We start from the raw sequence: 16,169 nt of genomic DNA on the forward strand, positions 1-16,169 counted from the left end.
AGGGAGGGAGAGTAAGCAGGACAGAAGTTATAATAGAAGCCAAAGTATGGGATTTTTCTTTTTTTTTTTTTTGTATTTCTTTATAATTAAAAATGATAAATATATACAATTGACCCTTGAACAACTGGGGTTTCGACTGTGCAGGTCCACTTGTGAAGCAGATTTTCCCCAACAGTAAATACCAGAGTACCACATGATTTTCAGTGCTGTTGATTGAATCTGTGGGTACAAGAGCCCTGGATACAGTCAAACCAAGGATATGGAAAAAACAGGCATATTATATGGATGACCAGCAACATTTTCTTGCCTGGAAAATCCCATGATCAGAGGAGCCTGGAAGGCTACAGTTCATGTGGTCACAAATAGTCAGACACGACTGAGCAACTAACACTTCTAACATTTGATTGTGTAGAAAGTTGGTGCCCCTAACCGACCAAGTTGTTCAAGTGTGAAAAGTAATCTGAATATAATCAAGTTTTCAGACCTCATTCAGCTTACAGGAAATCCAAGAAAAGAGGACATATTCAGACAAATTCAAAAGGTGGGATAGCACATAACAGTCAACTGTTCTCAACAAGAAAATGTAGTACAAGAAAGAAAACAAAAAGTTGGATGGGTTGAGGGAACGATTCTAGATTAAGAGACCAAAGAGAGGTATGATTCAAGCAAATGGACTATGTGGACCTTGTCAGGGTTAACTGGGGGAACATGTACAAGGACTGGTTTAGGTATTATTAAGGACTTACTGTTCGTTTTTTATGACTGATGACGGTTTTATGGTTATGCAGGAAAATGTCTTTATTTTTCAGAAATGCATATTTATGGGGAAATATGCATTTCCCCCAAAAATGTTTGGGGGAAAACATCACGTTTTTAAGACATTTCAGCTAAAAAATGAAGCAGTGGAAAAATGTTAATTATTATATTTAGGTGACAGGTATATGGCAATTCAATACATGATTCAATTTTCTTATGTTTGCGTTTTTCAGAGTAATTAAAAAACAATAAACACCTGGGGGGAAAATCAAGTCTTTCACAATCTGGCTTATACATATGCCAAGTTCAAAAGGCAGGGTAACAAAACAGTGTATTGGTCATATTAAAATGTTATAGACAAAATTCAAAATCTACCATTTTCTGAATTATGATCATGCCTGCATTTTTATTTCAATTACTTATATATTATATTCACTGGGCTTAAGAGTCTAGAAATAATTTACAATTCCTATAGCTGCCTGCGTCCCCCAATCAGTAACATCAAGAGCTTACAGGCATTTTTTTTCTGAACCAATTTATAAAGATCTTCTCCCTATGCTCCTATAAATACCTACTTACCCTTAAACATCTCCTACTTGAGAAAGCCTTCCTAGAGTGCATGATTTCAACAAAAATCAGCAGGTACCGAAACCACTGTTATCATACCTCATGTCATGTCCCAGTGTAACAAGTTACTTGTTCTGAGAGGCTTTCCCTAATAGCCTAATGAAAAGTGGGCTTCCCATCCTCTCTCCTTCATCATTCTTTCATTTACAGTACTTATCACAATGGCAACAGCATTTTAACTTCTGCTTGTTCCTTAAATTTCACTCTCCCCCATAAGACCATAAGCTGCATGGGTACAAGGATGTTTCTTTTATTCACTCTGGTACAGTCAGAACCAAGTACAGTACCTGATACAAAGTAGCAATCTTATGAACACTTTATTGCATAAATGAATCCGATTTTTAGAACTCAGCTTTTAGCCAAGACTCACTGCATATTAAATGAAGGCCAAACTGCTAAGTCATAAAATTAAAACACAAATAAATGTGACAGCTCCCTGAACTTGACTCAACAAGTCAGTGATGATGTATATAATCCTCATCAGCATGGAAATGGCTGAGATGACCCCAGTTCTCTACAGGGTCATGAACAGAGACTTGAGCCTCTCATTTTGGAGGGCAAAATAAAGGATGGTTGGCAGTAGCACAATTGGCTGAAATGGCTGGTAAGTTATTTCTTTGCTATTTTGGTCTTGTGGAAACTGCTACCATGGTGTATAGCAGATACACCTAAATGCCCTTAAATGCCTAAGGCTGATGGGCCACTTGCGGTGGGTTGGCTACATGTTATCTCTACCCTGATACCCAAAATTACAAACACATGTCTGTAAAAACGCCCTCCACCCCCAACCCAACAACATGCACCTATACTTGAAAGTGTTAGTCACTCAATCGTGTCTAACTCTTTGTGACCCTAAGGATTGTAGCCCACCAGGCTCCTTTGTCCATGGGATTCTCCAGGCAAGATTACAGGAGAGGGTAGCCATTCCCTTCTCCAGGGGAATCTTCCTGACCCAGGGATTGAACTTGGGTCTTCTGCATTGCAGGCTGCTTCTTTATTGTCTGAGCCACCAGGGAAGCCCAATATGCACCTAAGTTACTTACAAAGCTCATTGCCTTTTATTTCTCACTTCCACCCCCATGTTCAATCTCATTTTGGAAATTTTTTTTTTTTTTTTTACTGTATCCATCTGAAATAGTCTCTCCCTATTCTTCAGCATTTATCTCAAGTTCCTTCTCTTTCATAAAATATTTTTATAATCCTCTAATTCATTAATGAGCCTTATTTCCCTCCTCCTCCATCAATCTATCAATTTCTTAACCATGGGGCTTGTGGTGGTGTATCTGCTGAAACTGCTTACTGCTGAGGTCAGTGCTGTGCTCACAGGAGTGTCTGCTCATTGGCAGAATAAACTGTAAGTAAAAGAACAGTTACAGTAATTACATTTTTCCAAACTTGAGGCCAGAAAAAGTTCAAATTCAATGACAATTATAATTAAGAAGCTGGATAACAGACATTCATGCAGGAAAAGAAGGAAAGCTCTCTTGCAAACGTATTTTCATAAAATCATCCCCCAAATGTAAATAACCAGCAAATACTTCAACAAATATTCTGAGAAGTGAAAAAAAATCCAACCTTTAAATAGAGTTCTGAAAGTAGTGGCACTTGCTACACTTGTACTTGCTACTTAGTTGTTAATGGCCCTAGTGAGCCTGGGAGGTTGAACAATGGGTTACTGGCCCTAACTGTATCCTTTTCTCCCACTGTTTCCTGCATCTGAAATCTTTTCTTCATTCTCTGCTTGTTGAAATCACATCTTTATTTACTTTGAGATTCAGCTTGAATATCTAAGATGTATTTCCTGACCACCCTGACTGTTTTTTAAATTATTTTTGTAGTTTCAATTATTCACAGAAATTACCTTGAGATATACATATAAAGAGAATTGCTATAATGAATGATATCACAAGGATATTATTAATATAAAAGTCAGAAGACTTTCATGGGTAAAAAAAAACAAACTGCCACCAAACTCATGATAAACCCTAAGAATTAAAGAAAAGAATCCCTCCTCCAAGTATTTTTTTGAAGGACAGGAAAGAAGCAAGAAAAGAACAGCTGAATACACCTTTATCTAAGGAATTTCCCCTAATTGCCTTTCTCAAAACTTACTGCCTTGGTAGAAAGATACTGAAGATGTATGGCGAATGCTGTACCTAAGTAAAATTCTATCCATTTCTGAACCAAAAAAAAAAAAAAGGGAAAAAAACAAATAGTTTGGGAACTAAAGGCTCCAGCATTTGGTTTCCTTGATGCTTTTAATCTCATGAAATTCAGAACATCAGCTAAACACAACGGAAGAAGCAACAGAACTGATGGTGCGTCTATCTGAATCACTTTATAGACAATACATGTTAGAAAAACAGCTGTAACAAAACCAGTGTCCACCACTACCAGGATGAAGATCTGACTTGCCACCTGCCATGTCATTAACTGCACTAGTTGCTCCAGAGATGGGAAGACTTAGGTGCATATAAAGAAATATGACATGGAATATAGCACAATATGATGAAATAAAATCTTTCAACAGACAAATACAGCTTTGGTTGACAGTTTATTAAATACACTACATTTGTACCTTATTCTGTAGTTTTTTAAATCATTCACACACGGACTTAGTAAAAATGTACTTTATAGAAAACCATCTGCAAAATAAAAATAAAAATGCACGTTTTTACCCACATTTTAGATAAACTGCTTAAAATGTTAGGAATTATTTTGTTGGAGGTGATCATGAAACATGGGGTGGCTTGATTTCATTAAACCTGACACCAGACCAGGACTTCAGTAGTGTTAAATGTTGACATGTGGATGCAAAAATGTCTATTAACTAAATTGTTTAATCTAACGGGGTTTGAGAAAACACTACAAATAGGACAAAATGAAGTACTATTTTTCCTTTACAGACATTTTGCTAAACCCATTTTCTATACACTTTCTCACACTCAGAATTAGTGGTGCAACTGAAGAGGCAAAAAAAAAATTCCTTAAAAAAAAAAACCCAACTAGATCCTATTTACAAAACATGCAAAGTGTGAATTTTAAGTACGTGTTATGGCAGAACTGGTTAAAAGTAAATACAGTCAAGAGACAGAATATACCTTTACTTCTGCAAATGTAAGTCCTTCCCCCTCCTTTCTGGGTGAAATACATTTTCAGGGCGTGGACTGTGAAACGGCATACAATGCAAAGACAGAAAACAAAGAAGTTTGCAAATTCTTTATATTTCCAGCTGTTGAGACAATATTTCTGAGAGCTGAGGTTACCTCTAGCGGCGAAACCAGAGCCAGCTATTAAGCAGCCAGAATGCTACAGTAATTGAATACATGACCATTTCTCTTTTAGCCCGTTCTTTGTTCTCCTCTTCCAGAAGTTGCAGACGTCTATTTAGTTTGATTATCTGAGTGAAAAACAACATCGAAAAACGAATAGAAGCTTTAATGCATGATGCAATCAGATTATTAAGTAGCTTAATTTCTCAAAAGAATTATAAACATGAGAAGTTTCATTCGGCACCAAAAAAGAAAGTTGTATATAGGGAAAAAAATGTTACCCAAGACAGCTTAAATTCATTAAATTCTCTTAAAAGCTTCTGTCACTCAGCTTCAGTTTTTCCTATTTAACCCACCTTAACTGCTTTATGCTTTCTCTGAGTTAGTCAGAGGACTCCATGTATTAACCTACTGGAGTGGGCCCTGTGACCTGCCACCCAGGCCCTTCAGGACTAAAATGCTGATTCTCTACCTGCCAGGAGGGTCACTGGTCAACAGCACAGTTCCTGGCTGTTGGTCGTTACTATGAGCAGCCCTGGGCCAAACAACTGTCTCGCCAAGTTCATGCTCCCTTATGAAGACAGTGTGCATCCACACCGGATTTGTGACGGTGTTAAAGGCCCAGGTTCCCCGCTCCAACTCTGAAGGGTTATCCCAGCTTCAGAGCAATATACAGCTGTATAGGTTTGCTTAAAATGTTAACACCCTGTGTTACTGGCTAGAATTACACCAATCCATTTTGGTAATACTGTTTTATGCTGATGAAAACCTGTAAACTGTGATTTAATATATCTTTAATCAAAATGGGAATATCAATTATGGTTTAATAAACAGTTTGATAGAGAAAGTATTTTAATTCATGGGTTACAATGGAGAGAAAAATGATAAAATGGATAAAATGTTAGGAACTACCACTTTACATGTAACATGATTGGAATTTAGGGTCACACGCTGTTTGGTACATTAAATACCTGTCGTCTTAATGAAGCTGCATCTACAACTGTCATGTCTTCTGAAGTTCCTTCAATCATTGCATCTATATTTGAAATGCCATACCTGAGAAATAAAACGATTTAACATTAGAACAGAACTAAAAGTACCTTGCAAGTCACATAACATATTATGTAATGCTCAGAGGACTGTTATAAAGACTGGTATTTAACAGTACAAATTATTAAAATATTTATCAATCTGAACGGGTATTAATAAAGAGAAGAGCTTAAGGGAACAACTACCCACAATCCTGGGAAAGTGTCTTGAAGGTCAGAGAAAGAGAAGAAGCCCTGACTAAGGATGTAAATAAGGAGACACTTTTCAACTCAGAGAGACTGGCAGCATTAAAAAAGGATACCTGGTTGAAAAGATCTGAGAGAAAAAAAAAAAAAAGAAAAGATCTGAGAGCTGTCATTCTGCTCAGAAGTGCCTGCTGAGACTCACTGGCAGGGAATACCAAGTAAACAAACTCCAGCTAAAAGCCTAAGACTGGTCATTTTTTATTTCTCCATCTCTTCTCACTGCCATTTCTACTTCCCCTCTTGCCATTTCTACTCTTCACTTCTTATTTCCAATTATCTAATCTCTCCTGTATCTCCAGAGAAGCAGTTCTAAAATAACCTGAACGCACCTTGCCGCTACATTCAGATCCAGAATTTAAGGACTATAATTAAGGAGCTGTGGTATAACATAATGCTGGAAGGCCACTGAGACAAACTCTTGAGAAAAGATTAAAAAGTTCTTCTTGTTCAAATGCAGTTACTTCTAAAGGGGCATCGATTTTTAAATAAATGACAACTACTGAGAAACACACAAATGCTATTATTCCTCTTTGTCCCGACTTCCACTTTTAAAATATATTTTAAGTAAGATACAATTTACATACCTGATAATTCACCTCACATGTGTACAGTCTATTTAATCCTATATGGCTATTTCAATAAAATGGGCTCATTAACTTTGCTGAATGAGCAGATTATAAATAAATCAGATTTAAAAGTTACTCCTATGTAATCTAGAGTTGGCACATACATCATGTTTTTAATACTCTAAGCAAGTCCCCATAACAAAAAGCACATTACTATACAAAGGGGTACAAAGGGGTATGAAGAGAATTATATTTTTCATTCAAACATGTTAAAGACAAGTCTATTTAGAAAATCCTTTTGCTATAAATGCTACTTAAAATAATTCAAAAATACTTTAATAATGTGAAACAAAAAAAAATGTGAAACAATTTTAAATTTTATAATCCTGCAGTGCCATCATTCTGAACACCAATTAGAATTATACAGGTTGTGGTTTCAATACCACTTGGTGTGTACTAACTTCAGATAACCTAGAATGATCTCTAAACACTCCTTTTATGGCTAAATTAACTGGCTTTCTCCTAATCTGCCCTTTCCTTTATGGGGGAATAGAGCAAATATACTGGAATATTGAGCGTAACTGCATCAGGTAGAAAAGTAAGCTACCAACTCAGTAGGTGATCTGCCCTTTCCTTCATGGGAATAGAGCAAATATACTGGAATACAGAGAATAACTGCATCGGGTAGAGAAGTAAGCTACTAAGTCAGTAGGTGCTAGAACTATGGGTTTATAAATATCTGAATTCCTCTTAACATTAAGCAGAATTATTAAAGTTAGTGGAAAAAAATAAAGGTTGAAGATTTCTCTTCTCTACACTTTATCCTCAAAATAAAAGTTTTCTATTTCTGTGAGGTCATATATTAGATAAATAATTGGGGGGAAAAAAATCAAACAACAGAAGCAACTGCTTCAAAGGTAAATGGACCCAGACTGAATGCAGAGAAATGAACTGTAACTGAAAGGAACTCCCCACAACTTACATTCTGAACTAACTATAGTTTTAAACATCTGTAAAGGAAATCTTCATTTGCTAAGAAATCTAAGGGTATGCAAAAGACTCTACCTGTATAATTCACTTAAAACATGTGTGTTTTAACCAAAACATGTATTTATCAGACCTAAAATCTCTGTAAGAAATTCTAAGTCATATTATTGGCTGAAAATAACAGAAAAATAAAAGGATCACAAACTTATGAGAAATATACAAGGAAAAACTTGTTAATAATGTAAAAATAAACTAGTCAGTTGAGTGGAATGGGACTCTTAAGGACACATTTTTCAATTTTCCAATCAGAAATTAGTATTAACGAGAAACCCATGTTTCCCTCTTCTACCTAAAGATGAAATGTGCCAGCTCGCTTCCTCTCATCATTGAAATAATGCTGCCAGTTTGAAATCTACTGCTGCAGATTTTGCTTAAAATAAATAAAATTGGCTCTGAAAAAATTACAGTAATGGTATCATTATTGTACCAACCATTTTTTTAATCAACTGTACAACTTGGGAAATGAGAATTTGGGTACTTGAGAACCTTAAGTATTAGTATGTGCCATTCTATCTGTCCTTGTGCACGACAGGAAGAAATGCCTACTTTAGGCTAAGCATAACTCAAAGTGAGAGGGACAAAATAAGAGAGAAAAGCTTCATCAACAGATGACAAAAATGTTTAAAAACTAAATTCTCTTTCTAAACATTTAACCTCTCAGGCTGTCAATCCTAATTTCCCCAATTTAAAATGATGCTTTACAGACATGTTTATCTATACAGTGAAAGTGACAAAGTGACATTATAGACAATTAACAACTAAAAAGGAAGTGCTGGACAGAACCTCAGGCAACAATTAACATAATGCACACAAAGCAAGGTTTAAGATTATTTTTTTCTAGCATGATCGTCCATTAAAACTGTGTTTAAATACACCGGGCTCAGACGTTCACATAGTGATGTATTATAACTTTTTCTTTATACTCTCTTGGCCAAATGTCACGAGTGATTAGACTCACTGTTTTAAGAGAAAAGCAGGGGGTCCACCTAGAGAAAACTCTAGAGTTTAAAGCTATAATCTAAAGGCATGGCTACTGCATGCATTACGCCCTGCAAAATAACACATTCAACCAACTGTTCACCCTGGTAATTACAAAGTCTCAGAGTTTACCTGACGTTGTCATGATGAGGATTAGAAGTGGCGGCAGCAGACCCACCACGCAACACAGGTCTAAGGCGGGTTTTTGCAGGAGAAGGCACAAGACAGAATCAGGAAGCAGAGAGTAATGAAATAAAAGCAAAAATAAGACAAACAAATGTCAAATAGGATTATATTGTATGTTTCAATACAATATATTTCAAATACTTTACGTATCTTTGTCTCGCTGTCATCCATGTTATGACTTTCATGAATTGAGCATTTTACAATGAGTTAGAAAACAAAGGGAACCTCTTATTTTCGTAACAAACAGCACCAACATACAAACTAATTTTTTGGTGCTTGTACTTGACATCCTACTAATTCTGTTCAAAATGTGTAACTCCTCTCTTCGAGTTGGGAAAAAAACAACCATCGGCAACTTCAGAAGCGTGTCAGGAACTGGTTAGCAGCACCTGCATGGTCATGGCTGCTCATCTGGTATCAACAGCCATCTCGAAAGCTACAAACCTGAAGTAACTCCCACTTCCCCCAATTCCCTGCCTCCCGCCTCATGAATTCTGCTTCCTGCCTCGGATCCTAATGCAGCCGGGTCTCACGCAAACCCTCAGTTCCCAAGAGCAGAACTGGAGCTCAGCTCTGGAGCTGAGGTCGGGGACACGTCTTGAGGGGCATAATACAGCACATCACAGGAAGTGCAACTGAATGTGTGCGCCTGATCCCGAGGGGCAACCAGGAGAGACACACAGGGGCTGCTGGAAATGAAGACTAAGACGCACCCGGAAACTTTGTGGGCATTTCCACTGAGCACATACTTTGATTCTAGCGCACAATTAGCTCTCTACTGGTAAGAGATAACCTCTTCAATAAATTTTACTTTTTAAATTAGGAAACAAAGGCTCTATGTGGTCACTGGTCAACTCCCCCAAAAGGAATCAGCAATACTTATAACCAGAGAGGAGGGTGGGGTGCAGAAGCCACATTGAGGGTTTGAAGAATTATTATTCTATTTTGAATGTCTCATTCTCTACAGGCTGATCAGGTTTTACCTGAATTTAAGTATCAACAGGATTCTTAAAGGAAACATTTAACACCAAATGTCACTACTTTTTTTTCGGTAAGTTGGCACAGCTGTAGAATTTTTGTTACAATATAGACCACTATTTAACGTCAAATCAATTTATAAGAGAAAATCTTAATGCTTAGGTTGTATGTTTCCTAAAGGCACTACTGGTGCTTAAAGAAATTTACAGAACCTAGAGGGGAAAGGACTTTTGAGTCAGATATTAGACTTCTCCTTTGTTGGCTAAAGAACGGTAAGAAATCATAATGCTTGAGGCAGGTTTTTTAACTCATCCCACCCTACTAATTCATTTATTCTGTGACATTAGGAAAACTTAACTTTCTGATCCTATATCACACTAACATGAGAAAGGTTAAAAGTGAAGCCACTGCTGTGTGCTACCTAAAGCTTTTTTAAAAATTTCAAGTATATGCTCAAAGGATCTGCCATATCCAACATATTCCACCACAGAGATTTCCCTTTTATAATGCAGAGCCAGAAAATAATACAGTCTTTACCTTTCACAACGTATTTCATTTTGTCTTCTCACACTGGCAATTGACACATATAATATAAAAGTAAATTAGACAGGTGTTTGGCAAAGTTAGAAACTTTATTCAAGTACCACTTTCTACTGTAAATATGACTTAATACATTAAGGAATCATTTTAAGTTTGAAAATACGTAAGATTTAACGTATTAAAAAATCTTTTCAGTTTTGAAAATATGTTTTGTAATTAAAGTGGTAAAAGGGAATGAGATTCAAGGCTCTTCCAGTACTAACTTGTATATCAACATTTTTCAGTAAATAAATGGTCTTAGTAGAATGTTTTTTTGCTAAAAAAAAAAAAACAAAAAAAACAAAACATGGAAACTGCTACAGTAAGTAAACAGGGTAGATGTACCAGGAATTACATGTATTTTTTAAAAAGATACATTATAAATAACAGATACTGTCTCAACTGCAACTCTGCATTTCTAGGTCTTCCAAGTAATGTATTTACATGGATACTTGCAAAAAATATAAATTATCTACAAATTGGCTTCTTACTCTATTAAATCAAAGCCAGAAATAATTAAGCCCCTCCTTTTTTTTGGCTGTACTTGGGCAGCATGTGGGATATTAGTTCCTTGACCAGGGCTTGAACCTTTGTCCCTAGCAGCTGTAGTGAGGAGTGGAGTCTTCATTACTGGACTGTCAAGGAAGTATAAAACTTAAGCAAGCTGAGCATGACTAATCTGAGTCCTTAAATAGTGTTCTTTCAGAGGTACTAAGTTTCTTTTTAAAAACATTAATATTTTGTATTGGAGAGTGAAATACAGAGCTCTCGAAGGTGTCAGGAGATGTGAGCATTTCCTAACGAGCATGGACTAAACAGCATTTTTAAATCCAAAGAACACACCTGGTACTTGCTATTTCAGATGTTTTGGTAAATTTTTTTTCTTATACCTCAGTTTTCCAAATGCACAGCACCGACCTATGTAAGTAAACTTTTCTAACGCATACCTAGAATTTAACTTTGTTTTCACGTTGAACTTGGTTTTGGGTCATATAAGTTCTCAAGATGAGAAAATAAAAACAAAATACATAAACTTTTCAACAGTGACCCTCAGAGTATAAACTAAAAATAATTCTTATGCCAAGCAACTGCGAAAATGCCTTATTTTATGATAATAAAACAGGCAGAAAGGTTTTTTCATTCTTTTTGTCAAACAGTTCTAACTTTATTAACTGTATCTAATAGAATGGCTTAAGACCAAAGATAAGACACTGCATTAGCATAACAGCCAGGAATAAAAAATAGGAAGGAAAAAAAAGATATACAGAGCAAGGAACATAAAAGCACTTCAAACTTTATATGCAATATTATTTAACAGTCATGCAAGTAGAACATTATCCAAATTTCACATTCCTATTTCTTGTATCTGATAAGTCAAGCTAGACAGTTCTCCTAGCAGAAATAAAAACTAATTTGACATCTACAACTCTGATTAAATCTTGCACAACATTTAGATTAGTAAATACAACGGGGGAAAAAAAAACCTTTCAAGTTGAAAGCAACCAGTAATACTAATGATAATCTATTCTTCCAGGTTCCCATGTATATATACAGGAGCAAAGAATTATTACTACAACTACTTTATGAATTTTTAAAAAATCTCACTTAAGTGAATAAGAAAAATACTTCCTTCACAGAAAAGGGAATTTTAAAATTATCAATTTATTTCAATTAAAAAAAAATCACTTAAAGCTCAAGATAATTTTTCATAAATAATAGAATACAAAGCAAATTTTACAATTAATAAGATTTCTTATGATACTTTTGAATTTAAGGCAAAACTGTTCCATTATGGATTAAAAAAAAAATACAACTATTTTTCCATACACTGCATTGAGCTGTATGTATGCAGGGGGATGCATCTTTGTCATCTATATAGGATTTATAAAACATCTGTCCCATTCAGATATTTTCACTGTAATAGCATTTGATAAAATAAATTTGACCTAATAAACTAGCCTCTTGTAAGGACCTATTATAATTAAAAGTTAAAGAGGATAACTGGTAAAGAATAAATCTATGTTAAGGAGGGAGAAGAAAACAGGCATTTGGAAATACTAGTCAAGTGCCAGATACTTCATATTAAATATCTTTTTAAGTATCTCTCATGACATTAAACAAAAAATTTGAGGCCATCTTTGTATCTTAAAATAAAGACAGGGGAGGAAAGAAGAGTCCTCACGAGAATCCAGAAAACTAGGTAATATTAGTATTAACAGATGAAGAAAACGAGGCCCAGAGAAGCTAGGCAATTTGTTAAGGTCAGCATGTGGCAAATTACTCGGTGCGGTGGACCAAGATTAAATCCGATCCCTTCAATCCAAGCTTTTTGTTCTAAACCATGATGCTTTTTATAATCTAATATAGTCCTTGAAGCTTTAAAGAGTGTAACAGGGACTCTAAACCCTTAGGGAGGGATATATATACACATACATATATGTATATATTCATAATGTGTATATATACACGCCCACACACACCCCCACCCATACACGAATACAGGTACACATAGATGCAATTTTGCCCTTGCCATGCACTTTCTCTGCTACGCTCTTTCTCGTATGGCTTTAAGGCCCTGGGCCCACACGTCTGGGAACCCTGGGAAGGGTCAGGAACCCGAGTCCAGAGGCACGATGGCTGCTCATCAAGGACGGTGAAACACCTGGGGCTTGTGTGAGGCTCAAGAGCAGGTAACAAGCAAAAATTTGTTCAGAGCAAGTCACGAGACATGTCAGTTCCCAAGGTAAGAAAGAAGGTCTACTGGAAAGGCCTGTTTAATTTATTGGAAATTCTTCAGAAAGCAAAGTTAACATCCTAATAAAATGATTATGAAAATTCAAGCACTGACTCAACAGAGTTATTACTACATAAAATGTTTAGAGTTGAAGTGAAATTGACTGTACTTTCCTCACATTCTGCCAAAAAGCTCTCAAATTTCATCTTTTTAAAACACTATCTACTGATGAAGCAAGGAGAAAAAGCTATTCGAAATAATGGCAAAAAATTCATTTGAATGAACAATTCTAGGTACACTACTAGTGATTTTAACTGGAGGCATTCAAAAGTGAGACACGCCATCCATATTGAGAACAATCAGTATTATTAACAAAGAGACAACAGCACCTGGGATTTTTAGCACAGGCTTTGAAATCCCTAGTGAAGAGGGGGGAAAAAAAAAAAAAAGCCCTGGCAGCTACACTGACTTCATCTTCTAAGATTTGCTTACTAATCCAACCACATTAGTATCATAAATGATTAAAGAGTTACTAATAAAAATGAGTACAATTCAGCCCAACATCCCACACTGGATCCAAAAGTACCCCTCAGCATATCCAAAATGGAATCAAGTACTTAGAACAGCTCAGCAAGGTCTTGGGGGGGAAAATCAATACATTTCCCGTGTATCGGTAGTTACTAACTGTATCCCACCCCCTCCTGCTGTACCTGTACTGAAGAGAAGCTAACAGAATCTTCTGAAATGTGAATTTTGGACAATAATTTCAAATTAAAAGAAAGCAAAGCAAGCTCTTTAAATCATTGCATCTGAGAAAGAGACAAAGGTGCAAACATAAAAGGAAGACACCACAGTCCACTAAAAAGGAGCCAAAAAATAATGCAGAAAAGTTGGCAAGTCAGTGATGGCCAATCACCTGCGATTTTCATCCAGCACATCCAAGATCTGCTGGTAAGCCCTACGAGTGGAAGACTGGATAAGCGACAAAATGCCACGAGCAGAGGAAAGATTAGCTCCGTCTTCAGGTAACATACGGGGAGGGCAAACCCGGACCTGCGGTGGCGATGGTGTCACACTGTTCACACAAGCACAGCAAATGAAGAGAAAAACACTCAAGTCAGATTTTTGTAAAACCCCAGCTCAACATTTTCCCCAAACACCCATATTTTAAAAATTAGCTTAGTTTTCTTGCCCATTTCCCCCACCCTTCATTGTCCCCACAAAGAGTCAGGCCAAATAAGTTAATAAACATGTTAAATTGTTTCTGTGGTTTTTTTAAAACCCAGCTATCATGAAGCATCTGTAACGCTGTAGCTTTAAGCATCAAATTAAACAGACTGAATATGAAAGGACAACTTTAAGAGGGAAGAGAACTACGGCAGAGCAACTGCAGCCCCCGTCTCTGGAGAAACATGAACTCAAGCCTCTAACAAACAACACGGCACTGCAACTTACAGATGATCAGAAGAGGAAGATAGGGAATTTCAGTATACAGCTGTCAGGCAAAGTTTACATGCATAAAATGAGAGGGATTCCGTGAAAATGCCAATTTCAAATACTTCACAAAGACAATGAAGCAATTAGTTTATGCCGAGTAAATTTAAAGATGAATCAAAGTTTCAGAAAGCTAACAAAAAGCATTTTGATTACTCAATTAAAGCATACATTCCCTGGCTAAATGACCAATTCTGTGAATGCAATGAAAAGGCAAAGATACTTCTTAAATTATCCAGATGGAGGTTAAATGATCATTTTTTTGGTTTCTTTGGTATTTTTTTGGTTTTATTTGGTAGCAATAATCTTGGTCATTCTTTTATGTGTGAGTTGAGACTTACAATGTCTTTGGTTCCACTTACAGTTTCTCCTAAAAGCTAAGCACATTTCAAAGAAGTGATTTTACCGTTCTAATCTGGATTCTTATTTCCAGAGAACTGTCTAATTTTAGAGCATGATCAGCAATATGAGGTATTTAACTGATTTAAGGACTTGGCATCTGATTTGTTACAATAAGAGAACTATGGGATGTGGGCTCAATAATCTTTCTCAGTGTCAGGGCAAGAACACCTTAGACTGAGCCTCATCCTTGCACATTATACACAGAAGAGTGCAGGTGGAGCAGATAGTGAACAACTGCAAGAGAAGATTGTTCTAATGAGGTGGATGAAACTGGAGCTCATGATACAGAGTGAAGTAAGCCAGAAAGATAAACACCAATGCAGTATACTAATGCATATATATGGAATTTAGAAAGATGGTAACGATAACCCTATATGCAAGACAGAAAAAGAGACATAGATGTATAGAACAGACTTTTGGACTCTATGGGAGAAGGCGAGGGTGGGATGATCTGAGAGAACAGCATTGAAACATGTATATTACCAAGTGTGAAACAGATTGCCAGTCCAGGTTGGATGTTGGGACTGGTGCACTGGGATGACCCAGAGGGATGGGGTGGGGAGGGAGGTGGGAGGGGGGTTCAGGATGGGAAACACATGTAAATCCATGTCTGATTCATGTCCATGTATGGCAAAAACCACTACAATGTTGTAAAGTAATTAGCCCCCAACTAATAAAAATAATTGGGAAAAAATAAAAATAAATTAAAAAAATTTTAAAAAAAAGATTGTACTTTGATCCATGTAATTTTTTACTTAATATTTTTGGGAACCATGAAATGAGTGGGATAATTTTTGAAAGGGTAACTGTCATCTAATATTATTCCCAGAGTCCCAGAAAGTTAAAACGAAATCTTCTCCACAATTTTGTGAATAACTTTCAATGTCTTGATGATCCAAAGCAAAAAGTACAAAATACATGAAAACCGTGTTTTCCAGTAATCTGTCAGGGCTGATTCACCATATGAATGAGGCCTCATGGTGTCAAGATAAATGCAAGTTTTCAGATGCAGACTCATGGATGGTTACCCGAAACATCTGTCCACAGACTAGGAATCTTCTGGAATATATATAACTTATCAACAACAATAAATATCAACTGATCCATGGTACTCAGCAGAACCCAAACTGGGTATCCAAAAAGCGTAAAAGAAACAGTATATCTGGGACTCAAAGTCTAGGCACTAGGCTTGTACTCAACATTCTCTTCAGGCAGCACAGAGAATACCTGAAGTTCTTGCTCCTTCTAAGAAAAT

General features: G+C 36.3%; 1 protein-coding gene across 14 annotated transcripts in view; it reads right to left on the reverse strand.

The window, feature by feature from the left end:
• Positions 1 to 3,701: 3,701 nt before the first annotated feature.
• The window catches only part of MFF (mitochondrial fission factor), a 28,822-nt gene continuing 16,354 nt past the window's right edge, over positions 3,702 to 16,169 (reverse strand). For 6 of the 14 annotated variants that reach the window (XM_061148597.1, XM_061148603.1, XM_061148600.1 and 3 more), the window contains 5 exons: positions 13,935 to 14,093; positions 10,243 to 10,275; positions 8,674 to 8,733; positions 5,627 to 5,711; positions 3,702 to 4,783 (listed from right to left, as the gene is read on the reverse strand). In XM_061148597.1, the coding sequence (XP_061004580.1) occupies positions 4,652 to 4,783; positions 5,627 to 5,711; positions 8,674 to 8,733; positions 10,243 to 10,275; positions 13,935 to 14,093 (469 nt within the window). In that variant the 3' untranslated portion in view covers positions 3,702 to 4,651. The remainder of the gene's footprint in view (positions 4,784 to 5,626; positions 5,712 to 8,673; positions 8,734 to 10,242; positions 10,276 to 13,934; positions 14,094 to 16,169) is intronic. The other 8 variants (XM_061148599.1, XM_061148605.1, XM_061148606.1 and 5 more) reach the window with 5 other exon arrangements.

This window comes from Dama dama, chromosome 8, assembly GCF_033118175.1.
Source record: "Dama dama isolate Ldn47 chromosome 8, ASM3311817v1, whole genome shotgun sequence".
Classification (NCBI taxonomy): Eukaryota; Metazoa; Chordata; class Mammalia; order Artiodactyla; family Cervidae; genus Dama; species Dama dama.